The 12,076-nt window shown below is 43.1% G+C and overlaps 1 protein-coding gene across 2 annotated transcripts in view; it reads right to left on the reverse strand.

Annotated features, from left to right (window-relative positions):
* Window positions 1-11,658, reverse strand: part of WNT2 (wingless-type MMTV integration site family member 2) — a 41,736-nt gene extending 30,078 nt beyond the window's left edge. For both annotated transcript variants that reach the window (XM_012721083.1, XM_004676971.2), the window contains exons 1-3: window positions 10,847-11,658; window positions 8,622-8,848; window positions 3,427-3,704 (exon numbers count right to left, since the gene is read on the reverse strand). In XM_012721083.1, coding sequence (XP_012576537.1) covers window positions 3,427-3,704; window positions 8,622-8,848; window positions 10,847-10,929 — 588 coding nt within the window. In that variant the 5' untranslated portion in view covers window positions 10,930-11,658. The remainder of the gene's footprint in view (window positions 1-3,426; window positions 3,705-8,621; window positions 8,849-10,846) is intronic.
* Between the last annotated feature and the right edge of the window lie 418 nt (window positions 11,659-12,076).

Below are 12,076 nucleotides of genomic sequence, written 5' to 3' on the forward strand. Positions count from 1 at the left end.
TGAATGTGTGTGTGTATACATATATACACACACACACTAAGACATTTTCACTAGACAAGCAAAGGTAAATAAGGACTGAGGTTGAACAGAACTGGGCTTGAACCCCCAATCCTACCTTTCATGATTGTGTGACCTTGGGTTGGGGTAGTCGCTTTATCCCTCTGAGACCCAGTTTCTCATCTGAAAATTCAGAATGCTTATTTTGGTTTTTATTGCTGTAGGGGGTTTTGGAAGATTTAATTACAAAACACTTGACGGTATTTTGTATATTAGCAAACACTGTTTGCCTGTTTTCTGTATTGGCATTTTAAACTGTAACAAAGTCTGTGAATGCATGGGACAATCAAATAGAATCCTAAGTAATAGTTCAAATTGGATTTGTACCTAATGCTGTTACCTAAGTTACAATTAACCTTCCCTTCATTAAAGGGTAAGGAGCTTTGGAAGTTTTTTTGTATAGATTTGTAGTTTTTGTCTTACTCTTGTGTCCCCATAGCACCAGAGAATATTGTCTTACATACAAGAAAAACTGAGATTCAGTGAAGCCACAGGTATTGCAAGATTAAAATTAAGGTAAGTGTGATTTCACATCCTATCTTCTATTTTCCTATAGTAAAGATATCTTTTGAAGAAAGTATTTTTATAGAATTCCTCTTATTTTAATTAAGAATATTTCCAGTGATTGAAGATTAGTATCTGGCTTCATAGATTACTTTGATACAGAGATTATTTTGATACAGATTCTCTTAGAAAAGTTCAAAGAGGTTGTGATGATTCATCTAGAGAAAGGAGTGGATAATTTTGAAATCTTTTTCAAACTTATGAAAGGGCAAATGGCGGATGTCAAACTAGTACCTGTCACATGTAGTTGACCTACATCTGTCTTAAAATATAGTTTTCATAGCATCTTTTGATCTAGAAAGAAGTATTGAGAGAAGTCGTGTAATAAGCTTCTTGAGCTAATGTTTTGAACAAAGTAGATATTATCATTTTAGGACTTACTAGTCTTATATGGGGAGGAAAACTATACTCACGGATGATATTTCAAGTAAATATGAAGGAAATATAACACAAATTCTGTTGAAGCTATGATTAAAATTAAATGATGTATCAGCACAGAGTCCAAAATGATATTACAGTACAGAGACACATGAGGGTGCTCTAGCCAGCTGCTATTATAAATGAATAAACTGTTCACATTTTAGGGCAAAACTAAGACCCATTGTGAATGGTTGTGTTGAATTACATATTTATATTAAGTACTGACAGCATCAGTCAGAGTAATCTTGGAATACATGGTTTTTGTTTCAAGTACAATATTTTGGCCCACTGCTCCAACTTTAAAAGTAGAAGATGTTCATATTGGACAATTTGGGAAATCCTGAAAAACACTAAAAAGAAAATAAAGGAAGGTCTGATGCCGCTGTCAGTATTGGGAGTCTGGAGTCTTCTAGAGCTGGCCCAGTTGGAAACTTAGCTCAGGAGGAGGCCTGCCTTCAAACACAAGCCCAGCCTGTTCTCATTTTGATTCCACAGACCTTCTGCTGGTACAAAGGGGGGGAGTAGAGACTGGGGTCTAATGACCGCAAGAAGAGAATTAGAGACGCATGTTTATCTCAATACATTTACTCTCATTAAAGTTCATATTCACTGACATCATGCATCTCCTTGAAAAAGTCTGCCCACCCACCATTAATTAAAGCCACATTTTAAAAAGTCAGTGTGTGCACTTTTATTCCAATCAAAAGTAGCCTCCTAAGTTCTGCAGAGTAGGCAGGAGAATATCTGAGGCTTGACAGCTGTTCACCTCTACATAGGGTGGAATCATGTGATCTGCATTCAAAGTCATGTTTATTCAGTACCTACATTATAGCAGCTAAGTTCTATTGTCTTGAAGAGTCGAAACATTCACTATCTAATGACCCATTAAGCAAAATTAACATTTATTTTGATAAGTCAACATTCTTTTGGGTACAGTGTATGACCATATGCCCTTATCTCTATAAATAGTCTGAGACATCTAACTAAGATTCACCGCTTGAATAATTAGGCAGCATGCTCCTTTCAAAGACACCACACTTTATAACGTATACATGCGGTATCAATGTCAAAACAAAGGTCAATGTAAATTGTTTTAATCCAAACCATTGCACAAACAGTAATTACCCATAGTTGTAGGATTGCACAAGCACTGTCTATAGTCTTGGCAATCGTCACTATAAGTTCATAAATTCATGAAAATAAGGAATGTTGATTTTTAAAGTTCAAGCAAGTTACTATTTGTAAACAGTTCAGGTCACACTCATCTTATTCCATGTGCTAAGCAAGAATTCTCTCCTTCCAACCTCTTTAAATGAGCTTTGTTTCCTTCCTGAGCCTAGCTAAAGGGTTTTCATCCAAACAGATCTGCATTCCTTTTATTTTTCCTATTAAAAGACCCTCAGGGAATCTTTAATTTTATGCTGATCTTTCTTTATATATTAATATCAAGCACATTTTTATTTTGTGCTTCTTGATTAAACACAATTATGGTTATCTCTTCCATTTGTAATTAGATTACTCCAGAATGGTTCTGAAAAAACATCTGATTAGCCCAGCCAGTTTATGCTTTTATACAAAGCATAAGGTATAGCACTCAGATTCTCTGATTAGTCTTGTCATACACCCTGTAGAAAGGCATGTTTCACTGATGGAGCTGAACACCAATAGGGAAACAGTTTAATATTTGGCCAAAGCACCCCTGGGAAAGAAATCTGAGTTCTAGTCCTGACTTTTCTACTGACTGTGTGTTCTTGAGTACCTAAGCCCCTGTTTTCTCATCTAGCAAATGGGAGGTAGAAAGTTATGACACTGGCTAGATCCCCCAGGCCAGGGTTTGCCAGCACTAGAGAAGGGGCCAGAATCCCCCTTTGGGGTCATGTCTTCCCCAGATCCATTTATCTTCCTTGTGGTTTCTGGTGCTGGATGAGTTTTTATGAGCGAGAGTGGAACTAATTCTAAGAAGAGATTCCCTTAATCTAGAAGAAGCTGAGCAGCCTGTGAGTTGCAGTCATGACTTTGAGAGCAGATGCTCCGAGTTTTGACATCGCTCAGATCAAGCATTCAGTGTGCCATTGTGTGGGGGATGAAGCACTATTCTAACCCACAGAAAGCCCTTCTGTCGGGATGATACGGTGTCTGAAGGGCCTATAAACACTTGATTCTACCTGCCAAAAGCAATGGGTGGGCTCCTTCAACTCAGCAGTGGGAAGGAAGGTGGAATGTGGGTGGGGATGTTCAGCCCAGTTGGTGGTATTCTTTTGCACAAACAGCTCTGGGTTGGGAGGCAGTGGGAAGTTGTGACCAGATCTCAATTCTGCTCGAGGAAAGTTTAAGTGCCTTCTAACACCACGCCACCTACAGAACAGACCCCCTTGCCATCCATACCTTCCTGCCGGCTCTGTTGTTGTGGAGATTCATCAGGGCTCTGGCATCCTTCCCTCGCCTTTCCTTGGCATCCACAAACGCTCGGGCAAACTTGATCCCATAGTCAATGTTATCACTGCAGCCGCCCCAATCGAAAGTTCCCTTGCTGTCCTTGGTGGTGCCCTTCTTCTTTGGATCACAGGAGCAGGACTTTAATTCTCCTTGGCTACAGGCCCTGGTGATGGCAAATACAACTCCAGCTGAGGAGATGGCGTAAACAAAGGCAGACTCCCGACTACCTGAAACAAAAAGGCTTTTCTTAAACATGGTCTGGAATTGCTAGTTCTGAATAACTGCACGCAATGGCCATGAGTGCCTGCTCGGCCTCCCCAGGCTTCCTCCTTGGGCACAATGGCTCTCGTCCTCTCCAAGGGCTCTTTTCTAGAGCCAAGGTGTTTGCCTGAATATGAACCGTGTCCATCTAAAGATAAGCTGTTGTCAGTTGGACAAGCATATGTCAGCTAAGGCAGCAGAAACCTGCTGTGGCCTGCTTCCTTGTCACCTCACACATATACTTGCTCTCACCTGGAATACCACGAGCCTGAGGAGAGAGGTGCTGACATCAGTGGGCCTCAGTGTCCTCATTTGTGATCTACAGTTAGAATCCTACAATGGCGTCTATCACAACCTACTTTGGTATTCAGCAATCTTTGGGAAACAAACAAAAACCAAAAGCTTCCATGCCTCTAGGCAAAACCAAGGAGGTGTGTATCCATTTAAATGTTTGAAAGTGAAATACTGAATTCAAAGAAATCTGGGGTGAGAACTCAGGCAGTGAGCAGCCTGCGCACTGATGCTTTGACGCTTTGGCATCAACTTTCACAAGTGAGAGACTGTTGAAGGCAGCCTGCAATATCCTTGAGTTACATACTATGTCTAACTATTAAGGTGAATTTACTTTCTTCTGGAACACCTGCACTAATCACTGGTATTGGGTAAAAGACAGTGAAAAGCTTTTCTTTGGTTTTTCTGGAAGGAAACAAATTTACCGCCTATAATTAGACTTGGGTAAGAACCCTTTGGGGTACTTGCCTAGAATTGTTCTTTATTAGAGCACAGGCTACTTTCACTTACAGGCTGAAAGGTACATATTTCAGGGCAATAACTACATTAAATTATTTTAATAATCTGTAGTAACTCATAACACAGTGTTGTGGTATAGTGACAGATATAAGGCTCTGTAGGGTCCGTGTGCACCTCATTTTTCAAGCGGAGCTGTATTTCATTGTTATTAGTATGCCTTTTTATTATTGGTTGCTGCAGCAAAAATATTAACAATCAAAGCAGAAGCTGAACAACCTAGTGCCAATGCAGAGCAGAAAATAGAGAGCCATTTGCAATTCTGTGTGTCAAGATGAGTGTGACTTTTTGAACCACACAGCTGGGAGAACAAACCACCTTTTCGTCTGGAAGCTCTGCTTGTTTCCGTTTGTCATTCAGTGCTAAAATTTACTATTCATCCCTTGCAATATTTGCTCTGCTAGTCTCATTATTAAAAATCAGGAAAACATATCTACACCATATTAAATGGCACTTACCTCAGCCTTCAAAAAATATCTCCCCCAAACCTCTAACCATCAAAAAAGGAATCAATCATGCTGGTAGTTAGGTAAAATCAATTACATGAATATTTGCCACAGGTAGCAGGTAGCTCTCTCCAGAGAGAAAAGTGATGGCCATGGGCCCATGGTAAAGAGCACCAGACAAGAAGGATCTCGGATCTTCTAAACAGAAGTGAGACATTTTATAGATGAAAGTAACTAATGGGGGTGAATATGAAGTAATCTCAGGTAGTGGCTAATGGGTAAGTAAAACTTGTTTGATGCTACTTTATGGCTGAGGAAAATACCTTGTATGGAGTTTTACTATTAATCAGCTAAAGCCTGGCTTTGGATTTGGTATCTAGTGCCCACATTTTAGAGATAGGACATAGAGGAAAACTCTGGAATGCTTATGTAGTTAGCCCTAGTTTATTTTTTTAAGAAAAAAAGAAATTTTGTGAGGTGGTCTTTTAGGACAAAGGTATAGACGATGTTGATGATAGGATGTTAACAAGCAGACAGTATTTTGAAAGTAGTAGAAGTTGTCTAGGTTCAGAATTCATCCTGATGTAAACTGCAAACAATTAACATCAGCTTGTTAATTGAATGGAAAAAAAAATCACTGAAATCTACATTTCAGAGAAAAATTCCAAAACAAAAGTAGCACCTTTGTCGTTTATTATTCAAACACTTTACTAAAGAGACAACTGTTTATTTAAATTAAATGGTCACATAATGAATGACTCTATATTTTACCTCCAGATGTTTTAGTATTGTGTAGATACAGCCCTAAGATGTTTTCACTTAAGTATCTTAGATGAATCACTAAAATGCTATGTGTGAAATAGTAGCACATTTCGAGCATTGGCTTTGTAACAAAACAAATTTTGATCTTGGGCCTCTTCTTAGAAAAACTGATTCCTTTTAAAGTCATCACAAAATGAAACAAAATCCTAATCTAAATGGTGATGTTTATACTTTCTGATGTGTTACTATTAAAGAGTCTAATTTTTGGATTGAGATAAGTGAAGAAATGTCTACCAAGTTCACAGGCATAGCTTTTCTTTGGGGTGGGGGACTGATGCCTAAGAGGGCAAAAGCTAGAAGCGAGGCTTCTAGAAGGTTATAGGGTTATTCAACTCCCTTTTAAAATGCTGGGGTTTTTTTTTTTTCCCCCTTTGACATTTTCAAGGATGAGAGCTAATCACCATTTTTTTTTAAAGGCTTTTTCTGGAATTCTGGAGGCATATTCTTACAGCAGTATTTTGGGATTTATTCTGTCACAGGTTTTTGAGCCTGTGACTGGTGATAGTCCATTGAATGAGTGAATTACAAATGTTCCTTAAAAAATGGTTCGTTTTACTCCAGCTGTGTGGGCAAGGGAGATAATGTTCTCCATTTCTCTGCAATCATGCATATGTCAATAGCTTCATGCTTGTCCTAGACGTGCGGGTGCCCTTTGCCTTTCCTATTCCCCTATGAGGGCATTTAGATTTCCAAAGGAGAGTTCTACACAACTTGAGATGTGATTTTTCTCTCCAAGCAATTAATTGTAAAAATCTTTGGATAGTTTTGTTGGAATTTCATGATTATTTCCAGGATATGCTATATTAGGCCAAATCAGCCCTCCTATACCCAACACAAAATCGTCACTGACAGTCACAGCAGTTTACATAAAAGTCCAGGAAGAAATCTGGCCTCTGTAAAGAATGGAAAGAAATTGTGTAGCATGAATGTTTTAAGTTTTGAGTACTCTGGCAAAGCATTCAGCTTCATCTGCAAGAAATCTGAAGGAACTACAAGAAGTCAGGATCCCTTATTAACCTGAGGTGCCAGACTAAGTCTAACTATCTCTGCTACTTCTAGTTTTAACCACTGACCTCTTAGCAACTCTAGGATTCTGAAGAAGCGAATATTGACCAGATTAAGCTAAAATATTTTGTGAATGAATCCTCCATTTCCATAGATCCACTGTCTTCAGCATCAGTGGTCAAATTTGGTTCTTTTGATTTGTGACCAAAAGGTGCTTCTTTTCGTTTCTAAAGGCAAAGACATCTTAATGGATTTCCATAGATAGAATCTAAAGGTGATCATTCTATAAATGAGAAATACATTTAATTTGTGATACTGTAAAATGATTGTGAGGACTCTAACGAAGAAAAATCCTAATACATCTTAAAATTTGAGCACCTATAAACAATACATCCAGAGATTAACTCATTCTAGTATTTGCAATGTCTCTTAAATAAGGTCCAGCACTTTAACTGATTCATTAGTGAGTAATGTAGGTGCAATCTTAAAGAAGCATGCAGCTGAAATTAACTATTAACCTTTCAAAAATTTGCAGTATCATATTGAAAGTCCAAGAGGAATGCAGAAGAATATAATTCTTAAACTAGAGAATAAAATTGCAGAATATTGCAGTAAATTAACTTTAGGGATACACGGAGAGTGAGAGTACTACGCCCTTGGGGGATTTTAGAGACAGTCAGTTATGCATTTGGCCTCATAAAACCCTAGGGCTGTGATGATTACATGATAGAAACACCCTCTGTTAAGCATTACCAAGTGCATAGCTTGAATGATTTTCTTACTAAGGGGGGGAGTGGGCAAAAACAAGTGTAAAGTTTCCTGTTTCTGGGGTTCATCTATAAGCTGCTGCATTTTCAGAAATCTGTTTTCAGATTTCCCAAGAGCAAATGGGTCATACTATTTCTTGAAGATAATGCCAAGTTCATTGTGTTAATAATGTCAGATTAAGTGATAGGTTTCTTTTAATAGAATCTAGTTTTAAATTAATTTTCTCAGAATATTTATCAGCTAGTGAGCTACTTTCCTTATTCAGAACTTTTAAGAGGTTTATTATGTAAGTAGATAGTGTTTAATGCTCCTTCTAAGTAAACAGAAAATAGATGTATTCATGGTCCCTAACCTTCCCTTGCCTACAATGTGCCTGGCACCCTATGAGTCTGTCTGTTCATTCACTCAACCATTCAGTGAATAAACGGTGCCGCAACACTTAGTGTACTAAGTGAGCTGGTACAGGGAAGTCTGGCTAAGACCTGCCCTATAGAAAAGCATTGAAGGTGGACACGGAGTGACTCTGGCTGAGCAGCAGAATCAAGGTCACAGGTATTGGGCAGAGAGTTGTTTCTACTTCTCAATGACACTCAGATGGCGTTTTGTAATAATGACGATCCATGTACAAAACAGATAAGGGTGTTCCATCCTGATCTCCTGCTCCAATCCTTCTGGAGGATTGAAATCTCAGAAGAGTAAAACAGATCAAAAGAATCTTCTGCCTGCTTCCTCCTAGAGCCAACATCTAAATCTGGAGGGACGGGCAGTTGTAGTGTGTGACAGATGGAAAGAGCAAAGAGTGGAAAGCCACCAGCTTGGGCTGCAGCCTAACTTTGACCAGCCTCCTGCAACTTTTTAGATGAAGTCCCTTGATTTCTCTCATCCCATACAACCGGGGCCAATGCCACCTAACAGCAAATTTTGGAATGAATGAAGTGCAAGTGCAAGGAAAGCTGAGCGGGGACTTTGCCGACCAAGGGAAGGGAGTGTGCGTGGAGGAGAGCGTGTGGAGCTGCAGGAGGGCAGGAGACTTACTTCGGAGCAGGACCCTGCCGAAGAGGCTGTGATCCCTGTCCAGGGTGTTGCAGTTCCAGCGGTGCTGGCGAAACTGGTGCTGGCATTCTGCTGTCCACTCTGCGACGCCGAAGCCGATGGCACGCATCACGTCCGGGTGTCGGTGGCACAGCTGTCGCTGGCGGCTCACCAGGCCTGGCACATTGTCACACATCACCCTGGAGGAGCCGCCTGCAGCTTTCATGTACCTGGGAAACACCCACAGAGGTGAGAGCACCATCAACAGTGAGGCCCGGTGTTTTCCCAGGAGCCCTAAGAGTTCAAAGCACTTTGGGAACATAAATTCCTTCTCCTTTTGGTGATCGGAGAAAGCAAAGATGATTTAATTTTAGTGGCAAGTCAGGCATGAAGAGTGAGGGGCAGAAGAGATCTGGAGTCAAGTCTGGCTCTTGGACACGAAGTCAGGGCCACCAGGGGGTGCTCTGGGCGGGACAGCAGAGGCATAGTCTGAAGTCAGGAGACAGACTGACTGGGGAAGAGGCAAAGTGTGTGGGGAAGAGTGATTCAAAGATGTAGCCCCCAAAACTCTGCTCTCCATGGCACAATGTGTCTGAACTTGGCTTTGGGGGATGCTGACCTTTAGAAGTTCCCAGCTCCTATGTGTTGGACCTAATGTTGAGCTGTCTTAAGAAACTGTCCTTATTTATCTAATCAACACCTGCTGGTATCTAAGGTGACGCTCTCATCACAGACATGCTGTTCTTAACTTACTAAAGAATCCTTTAAATATTTCCATTTTCCACCAGCGCCTCTTGGCTTTTATGGAAAGCCTTTGGAAAAAATTCTATTGTTATTAAGGACACTAAATGTTTGGAAGAATCAAACAGTGTTATAGCTCCATAAAGTACTTTTGAAAAGAAACTTTAACAAAAAATTACATCATCATCTCTACCCAGATGTTCTCTATTAGTTGTGAAATGTTTAGAAAGGTACCTTTTATATAACCCAAGCTGCCATAGGTGTCTTTTGAAGCGATCAAATAAGGAGAATGTCTTTTTCTTGTATTTTCATTATTTTCTATGATCATAAAATCGTTACAGCTGTGACTTTTAAAAAATATATTTAAGTGACAGCTGAGAGACAATGTGACAAAAAGCCCATGCAATAAATAATGTTTATACACCCAAGGAAACAGAAATAGTCATTTTATTGAAAAATGGTTACTCTGATAAATCAATCTTTGATCCTGTGTCGGCAGTGTCAAGGCTAAATGCCTTCCTGTTCAAAGTGGCTTAGGAAAGAATCGACTTTACTCTTCCCATCAACGCTTTGCCTTGAAGAGCTCTGATGTCCTGAAGCTCCCTGCTCTAGTCCTCCCTTTGCCTGAGAATCCTTACTTTTGCCAGATTCTTTAAAATCAACTCACAGGACAGCCTTTCAGAGTCATTTGTAGATACAAGGACATTACAAAGCTCTCAACTACCTATCTTTTCAAGCTAAGGTTGGGAGATAGATCTCTCCCACCCAGAAACTCTTCTCTGTCCTCTCCTGGGCTTGTAGAGATGATGCTAAAACCTGTTACATTTCAGTGTGCCTTCACTTTGCTAAATAAATAAATCGCACAGCTATGTACAAAGGACAGCAGCAAAGTTACTCTGGGTTGAATGGGTTTTAATCGGAATTTTTTAGAGCCTCGGGCTCTGGAACTTCCCCTTAAGGCTTCCTCTCTTCCCGGAGGCAGCAAATGCACTGCCCCACTGGGGTGAAGCATTTGGAATGTGGAAGGACGGGAAATAAAGCAAAAATCACCTGCTTTGGGTTCTATAGCTCTTGACTGCCTGTAATGGCAATTTTGGGGGGGGTATGGTTTTCAAGGTGAACGAACACCCCCCCCACACACACACACCAAACACATACCATGGCTAGAGACACAGCTAGTGCCTCTCTCAATGGGCTAAGAAATTTGCTGATCCAAATAAACCAAACATCTGAGGTCTCATTTGCATTTGAGGGGGTAATATGGGTAGATGGCTTTTTTTTTTTTGAGTTGTCAAAGCTAAAATGGTCTTTCGTGGAAAAGTGAAGGAGCTCAGGTTAGAGCAATAAGATAGGGCAGCAGCCAGGCTAGAATCTGTGGCAACTGCGGCCTCCGCAAAGCGCCCTCTGGAAGGATCTCTGTGGCCAGTGGTGACCCCAATCCCATGTCCAAAGTCCCCCTGCGCCCGCGTGCGCGCGAGAGTACTTACCACCATGAAGAGCTGACCTCAGGGGTGAGCCAGGTCAAGAGCAGAGGGAGCCAAAGCCAGATTCCACCGACAGGGGCGTTCATATTAACCCCCTTGCGTCCGCATCAGGTCAGACTCCTTGTGCGGGCGCCATGCGTGCCCCGAGCAGAAGCGCTCAGCGCCGGGAGCGCCCAGTCACGGCCGCCGGCGCCGCGCCGCGCCCCCGCCCCCCGCTCGCGTCTGCGGCTAGTGGCGAGACTCGCTGATAAAGTTTCAAACGACCAGGGGGCGAGCGATAAAGGCCAGCCTCAGCCGCCTCGCCCACAGCCCAATTCCCCAGGCGTGGCGAGCGCCGGCAGCCGGAGAGCTCTGCGCGCCTCCCGCGCGCCCCTGTCCGTTCAGCTCCCCGCCCGGGCGCAGCCGAGGGAGGGGGCGCTGCGCCCGGGGGCGGGGGGCGCGGGGGTTTAGACAAGGGTGGGCGAGGTGGTGGCAAGAGATGTCTGGGGGTGAGGTGAGGCGCGGAAGGAGGAGCCCCTCAGCGTGGCCTCGAGCACCTGGGGAGGCAGACACCTTTCGGGAAGCTCCCGGCCAGCGAGCATCATCCGTGGGCTCCAGCCACAGGAATTCGCGTTCCGGTTAGGCGAGACTGGCCTCGGCGAACAGAAGTCTCCGGCCGTGCAGTGTGGGGGGCGCGAGAAGATGAGCTATCTGTGTGCAGGATGCAAGAACCCAGGATTATGAGTCTCAACTCATTGCCCGCTCCTTTCCCTGACACCGAGAGGAAGGGCGAGCACTTGTAAACGTGGAGCTGCAGGGTCTTTGCAGGGCAGGGTGGGGAGGGAGGGGTCAGGCCTGGGGAAAGGAAGACCCGTGGCCTTGATTCCTCGGTGCTCGCTGGGAGGAAGCCTCCCGCCGCCGGGCGCCCAACCTCTGCGCTTGTCTGAGGTACAAGGACCCCGGATCCTGCAGCTGGGCCCCCACAGATCGGAGAGGGGGAGAGCAAGAGCGGGTGGGAGGAGTGGGGGGAGAGGCAGAGAGAGACGGAGAGAGAGAGAGAGAGAGAGGCGTTCAGGCCCGCGGGTGGAGCATCTTGAGCAGCAACTGGCGTGTAGCCCCGCCGTTTATCACCGGAAAGGAAGGAAGACCAGGAACTCGCGGCGGCCGTGAACTGTTCCATTGCTCTTTTCCTGGGGCGGAGGGACCCGCCGCCTGGGAGCGTGTCTTGGCAGATGCGGAATGTGTGCGGGTGGG

Source organism: Condylura cristata, unplaced genomic scaffold (assembly GCF_000260355.1).
Source record: "Condylura cristata isolate star-nosed mole 26May11 unplaced genomic scaffold, ConCri1.0 scaffold00005, whole genome shotgun sequence".
NCBI classification, from domain to species: Eukaryota; Metazoa; Chordata; class Mammalia; order Eulipotyphla; family Talpidae; genus Condylura; species Condylura cristata.